The sequence below is a fragment of the Oryzias latipes genome, chromosome 18, assembly GCF_002234675.1.
Source record: "Oryzias latipes chromosome 18, ASM223467v1".
Lineage (NCBI taxonomy): Eukaryota > Metazoa > Chordata > Actinopteri > Beloniformes > Adrianichthyidae > Oryzias > Oryzias latipes.
Window position 1 is genome coordinate 17,554,128 of NC_019876.2, and position 13,675 is coordinate 17,567,802.

The 13,675-nt window shown below is 41.1% G+C and overlaps 2 protein-coding genes across 2 annotated transcripts; one reads left to right on the plus strand and one right to left on the minus strand.

Moving 5' to 3' along the window:
• The first annotated feature begins 3,697 nt into the window (after nucleotides 1–3,697).
• Nucleotides 3,698–6,043, plus strand: naa38 (N(alpha)-acetyltransferase 38, NatC auxiliary subunit). The gene is made up of 3 exons (XM_004079823.4): nucleotides 3,698–3,815; nucleotides 4,130–4,304; nucleotides 5,428–6,043. The coding sequence occupies exons 1-3, from the start codon at nucleotides 3,711–3,713 to the stop codon at nucleotides 5,550–5,552; spliced, it is 405 nt and encodes a 134-aa protein (XP_004079871.3). The 5' UTR covers nucleotides 3,698–3,710; the 3' UTR covers nucleotides 5,553–6,043.
• Nucleotides 6,044–6,551: 508 nt separating this feature from the next.
• LOC101168077 (dnaJ homolog subfamily C member 3) lies at nucleotides 6,552–13,622 on the minus strand. Its single transcript, XM_004079824.4, has 12 exons — nucleotides 13,173–13,622; nucleotides 12,036–12,146; nucleotides 11,767–11,891; nucleotides 11,599–11,673; nucleotides 11,380–11,523; nucleotides 10,430–10,611; nucleotides 10,221–10,340; nucleotides 10,022–10,127; nucleotides 8,321–8,441; nucleotides 8,114–8,246; nucleotides 7,901–8,049; nucleotides 6,552–7,628 (listed from the first exon to the last, which is right to left on the minus strand). The coding sequence occupies exons 1-12, from the start codon at nucleotides 13,255–13,257 to the stop codon at nucleotides 7,483–7,485; spliced, it is 1,497 nt and encodes a 498-aa protein (XP_004079872.1). The 5' UTR covers nucleotides 13,258–13,622; the 3' UTR covers nucleotides 6,552–7,482.
• Between the last annotated feature and the right edge of the window lie 53 nt (nucleotides 13,623–13,675).

Consider the following 13,675-nt stretch of genomic DNA (forward strand, 5'->3'; position numbering starts at 1 on the left):
TTGGTTGGATAGATGGATGGTTGGTTGGATGGATGGATGGATGGATGGATGGATGGATGGATGGATGGATGGATGGTTGGTTGGTTGGTTGGTTGGTTGGTTAGATGGATGAATGGATGGATGGATGGATGGATGGATGGATGGATGGATGGTTGGTTGGATGGATGGATGGTTGGTTGGTTGGATGGATGGATGGATGGATGGATGGATGGATGGATGGATGGATGGTTGGTTGGATGGATGGATGGTTGGTTGGTTGGTTGGTTAGATGGATGAATGGATGGATGGTTGGTTGGTTGGTTGGTTGATAGATGGATGGTTGGTTGGATGGATAGATGGATGGATGGATGGATGGATGGTTGGTTGGATAGATGGATGGATGGATGGATGGATGGATGGATGGATGGATGGATGGATGGATGGTTGGTTGGTTGGTTGGTTAGATGGATGAATGGATTGATGGATGGCTGGATAGATGGATGGTTGGGTGGATGGGTGCATGTTTGGTTGGATGGATGGTTGGTTTGATGGATGGATGGTTGGTTGGATGGATGGATGGTTGGTTGGTTGGTTGGATGGATAGATGGATGGTTGGTTGGTGGGGAATTGTGGATGGATGGTTGGACTACATTGTACATTCTCAATGCTACACAAGGACAAATTCATGTTTTTTTTACAGATCATTTGCTTTGAGTGTACTCACTTTATACACGTTCATACTCTTAACAGTAGATTGACTCTTTTACACCTTGTAACTGCTGTTTCTACAATCTAGTATTATTTTTAATTATTTTCAGATTGTTTTCCATTTTTATACTTAGGTTCTTGTTGGTCAGTTGTCCAATACAATTCACTACATGTCGCATGTTGTACTAAGTATAAAGATGTATGTGACACCGGACACTTCCTTGTGTTTTTTATTGTTTATTTTAGTGGTATTTATTTTCTGCCTCCATCTATCTATTCATCCATCCATCCATCCATCCATCCATCCATCAAGTTTCAAATACTAAAATACAATTTTTGAGGGTTGCAATAAAGACTCTTGTTCTGTTCATTTCCGGTGCAGACAGAGGGAAACCATCGTGTAAAGCACGGTGGTGGAAGGATGATGGTTTGGGTATGCTTTGCTAAGAAAGCTTGCACTCTGAGTTGATCTTAAGCGAATTAGTTAGTTCCACAATGTTCTAATCAGGTTCAGCCCACAGACCCATTCAGACGCCGCTGGTCTTTGACGGGCTGCACACAACCAAAACCACAAACGTCTCCATGAAAAGAAGACATCTGATGTGAAAAAGGGTGGACCGGAGGTGCTGCACACTGACAGAGACTGATGAAGTGAAACTACAGTCAACCACAACAGTGAAGCAGAAGACATCAATCAGTTTGGAAGTTCTTATTTTAGCCTAAATAAAGATTTGTGTCTTTTGGCTCACGTTAAGCTGGAAGTTTAGACTGATTTTAGTAAAGTATTAGCTTGATGGACGACCTTTAAATCACCTTCAGAATGCTCTAGAAGAGGAAGATGCTTCCAACTCACTGCTTTAATATGGCAGTAAAACCACTGTTCAGCATCTCTGAGCAGTTCCTACTGACCTGTAAGTTTAACCAGACACAGAGGAATTTTTTCACAAAGTTAAAAATGATTTGTAAAATCCCTCGGCTATTTTGGAAAAGTAGTTTTTAGATCCTTTATGGTGAAAAACAGATTTCTCCACAGACACTTTTTTATTTAAGTGTTGTGGAACAGAAGCCAATTTGGTCATTTTTTTCATCAGTCCATGAGTTAAATGGCAAACATCTAGATCATGAGCCTGAAACACACGGTAAGAACCTCCACCTCTGTGCTTCATAGTTGAAAAACCAAAGTGTATGTTTTATTTATTTATTTAGACTTTTTTTTTTTCCAAAAGTCGCATGGGAGTTTTTCAGATTAGGTTGTGCCTTATTTTTTTAATCCAAATTAGATGCTTTTTTAAATTCAATTTTTTGGTTAACATAACAAAAACTCAAATCAAATAAGTTTTCTTTCTACAGTGTAAAGGTCACTCTGCGTTTTATTTCACACTTTCAATATATTTATAAAAAGATTTCTTAATGTTCTTAATGGACAAAGACCTAATTTGTCCTAACCGTTGTTTTGTCATAACTACCAGGTAATTGTTTTGAGCCACCATAACCCGACCCGACCCCCCCCCCCCTAGCCAGGATTCCGACCTTGGTGGCCAATGGGCACAAAGCTCCCCTGTCACATAAAGTTAGGCTCAGCAGTGAAAACTGTGAAAGTCTGAATTAAAATTGTAGACGGAGGACTGAGAGCGAGACACGGAGCCCGTGATCTGACATGGGTAAATTCATGTGGTAAGTCACTCATAAACATGGATGTGAGCAATACTTGGATTTACAGCAGATACCTTCACATTTCTGACTGTATATATCTCAATACAAAGCATAGAAGACACAGAGGATGTTTAGAGATCCAATTTATTTATTTAAAAAAGCTCCACAAAAGCATCAATAATCCCGTTCATACACATCCCGGTACGCTCTCCCGACTGCCGCAAAAGCAGCTTTCCGCCGCTACATCTTTGTCTCTGTGACCTGCATTAATTCAAGAGGGGAAAATTAAAAACAAGAATCAAACTAGGGGATCCATTTATCACTGTTGAAAATAAGAGAAACATTGTAAGATTTAGGAGGGCCGAGCTTGTCGGCACGCCGACTTTCGGGCAGCTGGCTGGCCAGCAGGCGAAGCGTTGCTGCGGTATGTGGCGTTGCATTTTAGGGTCGAACAGGAATAATAATATCCATGACGTGCTGAGGTAACTTGTCTTTTAGTAACAGTTAGCAGTTACTTTACACCCGAAGGCTTCATGCTACTTATCCCATCATGCATCACACATATCCCATAACGCATCTCGACCAATCAACGTGTCACTGTAAGTGAGGTTGCTTTCAAATACAACAGGATAAATGTATATCTGAATTTTATTTTTTTGAGGCAAGTAATTATTATTATTTACCCATGTTAGCTCACAGGCTCCGTAGTGAGGAAAGAGAAACATAAACAGCTGTTATCGAAAAAACTGTTTTTTTTTAACGTTTAAAATTTACAATTTAGTTTTACAATGTTCAATACTTCTTACAGGTTTACAATGTGTACTTTGAGTTTAAAACTGTTGTCCAGTTATTCAATTTACAACGTCAGTTTTCTTCCAATTCACAATCTGGTTTTTTATTCATTTTAAGCTGATCCTAATTTAGCCCCATAGAAATGTTCAATCAATCAGTCAATCAATCAATCAATCAACTAATCTTTTCATTTTTTTATGTCTTCCATTGTTCCCTCCAGCGTCCCATAAAGCAACTAGTGAATCTAGTCATAAATGTAATTTTTCTGACCAAATCCCAAACTTTTCTTTATTTTTGTTTCAGGTCTGTTTATTTGTAAAATCAAGTAGTTTAAAACAAAAAGCCAAAAAGCTTGAAAATATCCCAACATAAACTTTTTAAAAATGCTAAATCTGTAAAGTTTTGTTAAATCTAGTTTTACATACCCATGTAATTTTACATATTCATTTCTACCTCTGGCACTTTATATTATTTTTATTCCTTGTTTATATGTTTGGATTAATGTCTGTTGTATATTTATATTTTTGTACGGTACCTGGCATTTATAATAACGTTTCTGGAGGGGGAAAAAATGTCAAATGCGACCTACTTCCGGTCCAGCTGGTCCGTCGGTAAATTTGTTCCGCAAGAAACAAGAAAAGGTTATGGCAACAATAATCGAGGAAAACGGTCCTTCGACTCGAGTATGTATTTGTCATGTTTTTGTGTAACGATATTTACATTTTTTTCATTACACTATTTTTTTTAAAAAAAGGAAGAAAACAAATGATAGATTAGAAAGTGATTATCGATACTTTAAGTAAGACGTTAGCCTGAAGCTAACAAAATAGCATTCTAAAAACGTGCCCTGCACAGCCATGATTATAAACAAACTAGCTACTTTGAATAAAATATGATAATTGCAATTCTTCTACAATTATTAATCGTGTTCATCGTTTTAAGATATTTTGTGATAATGTTGGCAGCAGTTCTTAGTCATTTGTGTGTGTACCTCCAGGGGCAGACCGAGGTTCCGCCTTCGTCTCAGGCCAGACAGAAGCTGGAGGGGCTCCTGAACAAGAACATGAGGATCCGCATGACGGACGGACGGACTTTGGTGGGGCTCTTCCTCTGCACGGACCGCGACTGCAACGTCATCCTCGGCTCTGCTCAGGAGTTCCTCAAATCTCCAGGTAACAAAACAAGAGGGAACCAGAGAAGACGTTATAGCTGGCCGGTTCTCCTCCACACAGAACATCGGGTTACATTTTATATTAACTGGTTATTCATCATAGTAGTAGGTTGAAAGGTTGCCATCTGGTTGGTTTTTAAAGTTGAAGACGTTTCACCTCTTATCCAAAAAGCTTAGTCAGTTCCCGAACAGAACGATGGAATCAACCCGGATGAATGAGAGTCTTCATAGACTTAACTAGTTATTACTACTCTTGTTTGTGGCTTTTCTATGTTGTTGTGGTGTCATTTGGAGATGAAATCCTCATCCCTGGTGTTTTCACAAGATGTTCAACAACGTTACATGGTTCTTCCACTAAAAAAAGTTTCAAAAACACAAACCAACATATTTAAAAAGTCTTGAAAAGGTCATAAAACCATTGACTGTATTTAGGACCTGGACTGAGTGAGTGTGATGTCATCCATAGAAAGCGCCTTACCTCCAGGTCCAACAAAATGGACTGGCGCCATTTTATTTGCGAAACGCCGCCATGTTGGAGCCATACGAGGTCAGTGAACGGTGATTTGTCCGAACCAATGGCAACCACTCTAACCAAACAGGAGTGAGCTTGTTGGAAGACCACACCCCATCCACGTGAAAGCAGGCTACACATCTGCCAAACATTTTGAACATTTGTTTTAAGACCACATGCTTTTATTGAGGCACCTGATTGGTCAGTTTATAACTTAAATAATTTGCGCTACAGAGAAAAAGATTAATAAGAACATGTTTAAAAAAAGGTAGCAGAGCAAGAATGGTAGTTCAGACTGAGTAATGGCTGTTTATTTCTCAGTTGAAGTTTATGGGAAGTTGAAGTTCAGCTTCTTGGAGCCAGCGGCTACTTCCTGTTTGGAACGTGAGGAGGGAGGGGTCACTCAGTCCAGTTCTCATATACAGTCAGATTTAGACCACCTTTAGCCACTGTACCAGGAGAAACGTTTTAGTGGAACATTCCTGAGTCGCGAAATGTTTTTTTTTTTTCTTTCTACCTTTAAAACTCGGACTCGTAGTTCTAGAGGCTGAGGTTTAAGGCGGTTTTCCCCCCTGAAAAGGAGCATTGATGCTACCATGTCCTCTTTCCTCAGACACGTTCTCTCAGGGTGAACCCAGAGTGCTGGGCCTGGCCATGATCCCCGGCCACCACGTGGTGTCCATCGAGGTGGAGGCCGACAGTCTAGAGGACGCTCACGGATTTGGAGCCATCTGCTGAGGAAGCCTGGGACATTTGCAGACTTCAACACCCATCATGCTTTGCTGCTGGACAGTTGGACCGCTGGTGTTGGTGGATCACAGAACGTTTGGATTCAGCCGTTCCCTCAAAGACTGACAGGAAGGTTCTGCCGGCTGCAGGAGTGGAGACAGACTGAGATTAAACGTCTCTGCCGGAGTGGTTTTAAAATAAAAGTTCTGTTTGAAGCTTTGGATTCCTGCAGAACCGTATGAGAAATGTGGACCATATTTAGGATTTTAAACTGATTATGATCACATTTTATTTTAGAAATTCTTTCAAAAGTGAAGCCAGCAATGTCTTCGTTTATTGCTGCCATTTTGGCTGACGTGTGACATCACAGAACTAGTCTTTTTTTCAAAATAAAAGTATATAGGCAGGACAAACAGGCTTTTTAGTTTTCAGTCAGAAGACTAACCTTTGCAATCTTTATGTTTATGAATAAAATGAAAATAAAACTTTACAGTTATGTATATTGTATCAAGTCAAACAAACGTTTTGGGAAGTGGACCAAATTTATTGGATTACTTTAAAAGCGAAGGCAGCGATGTCCGTTGCAAAACTGACATCACCAAACCCTAATCTTTTCAAAATAAAAGTACGTTTTGAATTGGTCAAAAAATCGTTCACGATTTTTAAGTTCATATGTAAAATTAGTATTTCAAAGTAAAAGTTTGAGTACATTATGGATATTGTAACCAGCAAAGAAGAGATGTTTTTTGAGCAAGACTAAATATTTTTGTTTTGAATTTATGCCTTAAACCTGAACTTCTTTTAGTTTCCTTAGTGAACTTCACCTTTTTCTAATTACTTTGGTTTTTTTAACCTGCTTCAACCCGGAAGTTGAATTTCTTCCCGTTTGTCTCAAGGGACTTCTAAAGATATAAAGATGCACATGCATGCATTAAGTTTTTCCTCTTTTTTTTTAATTAACTTTATTTAAAAAGGGACTAAACAAGAAAGAAAAACAAACGAATGAGGTAAAAGGAGTGCAAACGAATCATTTACATGTTTTATTACACTCAAAACATGTCAGCAGGTTCAGTTTGGCAACAGTAAATCGATGCCGTCAACAAATGAGACTTCATCTTTAAATACGGTCACATTAAAGTCCACACAGTAAGCCGTAGAACCAGTTCCATTTCTTAACCTGGTAAAAATAACTTAAAGTTGTGCAAACAGAAATAAAATGGAGATGGGGCGTAACATGGTTTTTCATGGCAGCACCTACAGCCGTCACGTTTTCTTTCCTCAAACTTCCGCCTTAAGTTTTCCGCCTTCGCATAAACATTCTCCGCGTCTTTGTGAAATACAGACGCCGCAGAAACTCGAGCTCCGGCTCTGCAGAACATCTGACTTGTTCTAATTATAAAGCAGTTTCTGGGATGGCAACCAAAGAGTCTTCAGGTTCTCTGAAGGACTTTTAAAAAGCTCCAACTTCTCTCCATTTGTGGACGTTTGGAGATTAAAGCCTTTGAACCTAAATATATTTGCAGCTTTTTTTTATTTTGATCATCTTTTTTTTGAAAGGCCAATGAGCTGCAGTTTAAAGCAGAAAACTGCAACGACAGAGTTCCATCCACAGGATTTCAACCTTCAGAAGTTTCACGTTTGAACCTCATCGTTTCTTTGGAAGCTCCTCAAAGTCTTTAAATAGAAAGAGGAGACTCCAAAATGTCACATTTGAGAAAAAAAGAATCCTAAGAGGCAAACCTGCCTGTAGACGATTCAAAAATGGCACAAAGTGCTTCAGTTTCCTGTAACCACCACCTTTAGGTTTCCTAGAGTCTTCCTCTGGATTCAGAGGAAGGTCCAGATTGAAGAAGAAGAAAAGTCAGAAGTTTTGAAACTGCACCAACGTAGATGAAGACGTCCTGAGGAGTCCGTCCCCAATCCACAAACCTCCTGGGGTCTAGTTGTACTCAAACTTGAAGTGGAAGCTGCCTCCAGAATCAAAGGGGTTGAAGTGGAAAGGCCACGGCCTCTGACCGCCGCCTCCGCCCTGCTGGTTCTCCGGGTCCAGAGGATCCTCGCCCGAGTCGAACTTCTGTCTCATTTCTGGAATCGGATGAAAGGAGGAACAAGAAAACATTGTATTCATAACACCGAAAACTTGTAATCAAACACGTGAAAAATGTCGAGTGACAGGCTCAGTCAAAGGCCCTCAACACCATTAGTCTAGCTTTTATTTTGACTTCAAAGACAAATACTTTTGTTGGCAAATTCTAAACCTTCATCCTGTTTCTGGTTCTTTTCAGTCGAGCTAAACTCCAGTTTCGCTTTAGTCCGGACGATTGAAAGGAAACAGAAGAGTGTGAATGACTGCTGACCGGGGTCGGTGAGGACCTCTTTGGCCGACGCGATGTCGATGAACTTCTTCTCCGCCTCCTTCTTCTCCGCCTCAGACTGGAAGTTGTCGGGGTGCCACTGCTGAGCCAGCTTCCTGTACGCTTTGATGACCTCCTGCTTGTTGGCGCTCCTGAGGACAGACGGGGATGTCAGGGAGAGTTTTTCCCTCCTGGAGGTGCCGCCGTGGGGCTTACCTGCTGACTCCGAGGATCTTGTAGTAGTCCCTCTTCTGAGAGACTTTCAGCAGCTTCTGCGCTCGCTCCAGACCCTCTTTGATGTCGTTGCTGTCGCCGTCGAACTCTCGCGCCTCCTGGTAATCCTCCACGGCTTCAGAGAAACAGAAGTGATCGTCTGAGTGATGGTGCAGAGATGGGACTCTTTTGTTTTTTCTGCTGAATTACCCTTCTCATAGTCCTGGTTGAGGATGTAGGCTTCTGCTCGGTCCCGCAGGATTTTGGCGTTGCGGGGGTCCCTCTGATGAGCCTCTGAACACACGTCGATGGCCTCGCTGACCAGGTTCAACTGGAAAAACATGAAAATATGGCTCTGAAATCCACAGGAATGCAGGGTGATTGTGTTTAAATCTTTACATTGAATAAATGTCATTGGGACCCAAAAGACAAAAATAAATAAAAAACCAAAAAAACAACCATCCCCGTCTGACAAACGCACCAACAGGTCGCTAAAGGCCGGTCAGTGGGAACCGAACCCTGACGCATCCATCTGGAAAAGGTTACAAGGTCATTTCTGCAGCCACCCACCATGGAACCAGTCCACTAAGAACCACAAAGTGTTAAAGATCTGAGAACGCCAAAATACCACGACTACAAGAGCAGATCAGCCGCTCATTTCCTCCAATCGGCATCAAGGCTAACCTCTATTCCTATTTTTTCAGTTCTATTCATGTCAATTTAGCTTAATTATTTTGGGTTCAGGGGTGGGGAGGGAGGGTTATTTTGTGTTTAACACCTTTTTTCATTTTTTAAAGCTTTTTGTTGTTTCTTTTTTTTTTAATTTAAAGATGATTTGCACTTTGTGTTACTTTTGTCATGAAGTGCTTTATAAATAAAGTTTGATTTGGTTTGAAGAGTTCACAATAAACACAATAAAACCGGTTGCAGGCTTCAACATCAGGACAAAATGAAACTAAATACATTGAGGGAGGTGTAATGCCCCCCCCTTAAAAATACAACAGCAAACATTTTGTCCCACAACTGAAAAAGAATAAATACGCCTCAATGCAACAAACACAGAGGTGGTACTATGATGATCCGGGTTGCTTTAAGGCTTGATGTCGTGGACGACTCTTCATTGTTGATGGAACTTTAAACTGTTTGGGCATAAAAATAAAAATTGAAGGAAGATTTCCAGCGCTGTAAAAAACAACAACTGTGTCGTGCTTTTGAGCCAACTTTATTTAATTTGAAGCGTTAACGATCTTTAAAGAGAAGAATTACCTTTTGTTCTCTCAAATACTTGCCTTCAAAACCATAAACACATCAAGGACCTGAAACTACACTGGTTCTGAAATAGAAATGTGAAAAATGACGGAGCAGTGACTAAGATGTAGTCTTCATGGTGCCTGTCCACATGTGACATCACCTGTGCAAACACGTTCTAACATATGCTAATTATAATGGGCAGCTTGTTATTTAAACCAGTTCAGGAGCTTTACTGAGCTCTTTTTCGTCCAAACACGACAGCAGGTCCACCAAACTCTAAATCCTAACAGAGGTTTGATTTTGTCAAAGTCGAAGCTTTAAGGACAAATATGCATCAAACTGCTTCTGATTAAACCTTCACTTCATTTAGTATCTACTTGAAAGCAAAAACAAAGAGGTTTTTTTTCATATACGGTAATTGGAAATAAATTCAGGCATCAAGGCTGAACAAGGCTTTAAAACTCAGAAAAAAAATACTTTTATTGTGAAATCTCCCTGCCAATTATCACAATGACACGTACTCTAGCTTGAGCGCATTTTCTTCTTCTAATACACGTATAAAAACAAAAAAAGGAGTTCGATTTTATAGGTTATTAGGTCTGATCATCTGAAATATTTCAGTTGATCAGACTTTTAGGTCATTCTGCGTTTTTCACTCACCTTTACAAAACAGAAGCAGATTCTCTCTTTTGCCAGGTTGGTGTAAAACGGGACATCTGACTCTGTCTTCATCACAGACTCATACTTGTCGATGGCATCTCGATACCTTATTGTGGACACACACACACACAAAAAAAACAGATTTATGGAAAGCAGCACCATTAAAATCCCTACGCAGACGGACACTCAAGACACGGACCTCTCCTCTAGAATCAGCTCCTCTGCAGAGTCCAGCTGTTTGCTGAGCTTCTTCACCTGCTTGTAGTGGTTGAAGCAGTCCTTGTCATCCTGGTCCAGCTTCAGGCACTCCCTGACGTGACTGAAACAGAAGCAGAAGGGGCGGGCGGGGCAGATGAGAGGGCAGAAGGGGGCGGCCTGACAGAAGAGGCGGCTTTGCTGGAGCCTCACTTGAGGGACTCGTGGTGTTGCCCCAGGCTGTAGTGCAGCAGGCTGAGCTTCAGGAAAGCTGCCCGGTTGTCGTTGCGCAGCTTCGTCGTGGGCGTCAGATCCTGGATGGCTTTCTGTGGATCGCCCGTTCTGACGTAGCATTCGGCTCGCAGCTCCCGCAGGTCCGGATCCCAGGGAGAAATCTGAGCCACGGCGGGGAAAACCAAAACAAAAAAATGACCAAGCAGTCTTTTCTGCACTTGACAGGACTCCCACAGAGTTCTTGAAGGATTTGTAAGTTCATCATTAGATCTCATTTAGATATTTGCCAGTTTGTATAGCAAAAGCGTAGTTTTATTTTGAAAATTTCACATTAAAAAGTAATTTAAACTGCAACAAATAGACTTTACAAACAAAACTTTAATTTCCTACATTTACCTGAAAGCTGTCTCAAAAAGATTTAAAGAGCCACTCCAATGAAAATTGTGTTTTTAACACTTTCTTGTAGCATTTTTCTGACGATGAGGACACTTAAGAAAAAAAGTACATTTAAAATGGCGTTTCTGAGCAGACAAATACATCCGTGCGCGTCTTTGTTTTCCTCGTCTGAGCTGGAATCTGGATCAAAGCTGAACGACTACAAAGCTCCGACATTGATCGCCATATTTGCTGCACTGGTATTGTTAGGTTGGGGGTGTGAGGGGCTGTAAGCTAGTTGGAGAGCGTGCAAACAGATGGATGACGGGAAGTGGGGGCGGGTTTACTCTGCACCAACAGTCCTGCCAACAATCTTTTACTGATCTATTGCCGCTCTGCAGAAATTAAGTCTTAAAAAAGGTCACAGGTTTTTTTTATTTTGGCTAAAAACGGCATCATCATAAATAAAAGAAAACTAGGAACAACAGATGATCATTTGCATTTTCTTTGAACCCCCTCCCCCCACAAACATGAATTTTGATTTCAACACCTACTTCTATGGCCCTCTCTAAAACGGCGATGGCGGCGCTGTATTCTCCCTGATGGTGTGCGGCGTAGGCCTCCTCCTGCAGACCCTCCAGCTCGCTGGCCTTCATCAGCTGCTGGCGAGCTTCTTCCTGGTCTGGGGAGCGCTTGAGCTGGAGCGAAAAACCTCAAACTTTAAAAGGCAAATCGCTCTCAAAGCCGCGCGGGGAGGCGGTCGCCAAACTCACCACCGACTCAAAGTCGGCTCTGGCCTCCTCCGTGTTCCCCTGCTTCAACAGGATGTTCCCTCTCTGCAGCCGGGCCTGGAAACGTCACAACAGGAAGAATAGTTTTAAAATGGAAAGCTGGTGAGAGTGAAGCTAAAAAAAAATTAAAAATAAAAAGTTTTCACTCACCGCCAGGAAATCAGGCTTGAGCTCGATGGCTCGGGTCAGATCCGGCAGAGCGGATTTGGATTTGCCCAAAGCCAGAAACACGGCAGCCCGTTTGTAGTAGGTCAGGTAGTTCTTAGAGTCTCCCTCTGCAAAACAAACGTTTGTCAGAAACCACATTCATGCACCAGAAATGACAAAAAAAACAACAACACACTCCTCACTCGGCTGTGTGAGGAAAAGGGCAGCAAAAAGCGGGAAGATGGAAGGCGTCTGCGTGTGTGTGAGCTCACCCACAGCAGAGTGGTAGTGCGACAGAGCCTCAGCCAGCTGACCCGCCGCCAGAAGCTTGCGGCCCATCTCCAGGTGCTGCTCGATCTCCGCCCGGGTCGCCCCGAACACGCCTGCAACACAGAACTGAGATCATTTCCAAACCGAAAGGAAAAGATGACGTTTTTCCTGCAAATCAAACTCTATTTACCGTCTTCTACTGTATTTTAAAACAAATCTGAGAAAAACTGTAAATAAAAGAAATGAAAAACATTCCTGAAATATTCATTATAATGAGCAAGTATTTAGACAGAACCTTTTTGAATACAAAAAAAAAATCAAATAAATATATAAATAAAATAAAAACATAAATATACAAAAAGAGGATTAAATAAAAGAAAACAAGTGTAAATAAGTACATAACTTTCAAAAACATAACCTACCTAACCTTATAGTAGGTCTTCAACGACAAGTGCACAAAAAGTAAAATTGATAGTTTTCTTCCTTGTACTTAAAGGACACTAAAACTGTTGTTTTCTGTCTGAACCTTGTTTTATCGTCTCGTTCACACAGTCTTAACAAAAACATTATTTTATTGGAATTTAAAATGTTTCCATAAACGCTTCCTTGATTCTGCAATGTTTTTCTAAGCTTTTTTGGTTGACAAATTATTAATTTCAAGCAATCCAAAAAACACAGATATTCGTCAATACACAATATCATCAGAAAATGAAACAAAAACTTCAAGAGAATGCCTTTGATTGAAACTGAAAAGCTTGTAATATGATGGGAATCTGTTCATTTCTGCACATTAATGTTTAGCAGAGACAGGTTTCTTAGTTTATGCTGGTTAAGTGAAATTGACAGATAAAAAAAACTCTGAATGTAAAAAAAAAGAGAGAGAGAGAAAAATGTACTGCTATATTTAGTTTAAAACATTTTTAAAGACTTCCGGGTTTATCTTTTTTTTCTTTAAGTTTTGACACATTTGGAAACTTTTCAAGAAACAAAACAATTTAAAGACATTCAATTTTGACATTACTTTTTCATAACTGTAACGCCGCAAAGGAAGCTAATAATGTGTGTAAATGACCATTTTTGCAGCCGTACTAGTATAGTAGCTGAAAGTAGTGAATGGTGTGATGAGGCGCAGCTCTCACCGTCCAGCTGCATGTCCAGCAGGACGCACAGCAGCGGAAGGGAGCACAGCAGCCCGCTGACTCCTGCCCGCCGATACGGCTCCATGGACGTCCTCACGCCGCGACACCGACCCACACAGACCCCACCACTTTGCCCCACCTGAAACCGCTGCTCTGTTTCATGGAAGAGCCTCTATCTTCATCGTTTCGCCGCCGCTTGTTGTCAGACCACCAGAGCTGCTAGGACCGTTTATTTACGGTCCCAGTCCGCCAGCAGTCCGGGCAGAAATTAGAGACGTCGGAGGAAGGTTCCCGAACAAAGTTAACAGCTCAAATTTCGTTAGTTAGACAACAACTCTTTTTTCGCTTATTGCTAAGTAAATTTCTCTAAATGTAATAGGGGTAAACGAAAGCGCCGGTAGCGTGAATACTTAGGAAACGAAACCTTTTTTTTCTGACACTGTCTCCTCCCTTTCTGTTTCACATTTCCGTGGTTGGCTGACGTGGTGTACATCCGCGTTCGC

Bases quoted from the DNA above. Each gene is read 5' to 3' on its own strand.
- naa38 (XM_004079823.4), top strand. From the start codon at position 3,711: ATGCGACCTACTTCCGGTCCAGCTGGTCCGTCGGTAAATTTGTTCCGC. The intron at 3,816-4,129 runs GTATGTATTTGT...GTGTACCTCCAG, and splicing joins AAAACGGTCCTTCGACTCGA to GGGCAGACCGAGGTTCCGCC. The intron at 4,305-5,427 runs GTAACAAAACAA...CTCTTTCCTCAG, and splicing joins GGAGTTCCTCAAATCTCCAG to ACACGTTCTCTCAGGGTGAA.
- LOC101168077 (XM_004079824.4), bottom strand. From the start codon at position 13,257: ATGGAGCCGTATCGGCGGGCAGGAGTCAGCGGGCTGCTGTGCTCCCTT. The intron at 12,147-13,172 runs GTGAGAGCTGCG...TCTGTGTTGCAG, and splicing joins GCTGGACATGCAGCTGGACG to GCGTGTTCGGGGCGACCCGG. The intron at 7,629-7,900 runs GTCAGCAGTCAT...ATCCGATTCCAG, and splicing joins AGAGGTCCTCACCGACCCCG to AAATGAGACAGAAGTTCGAC.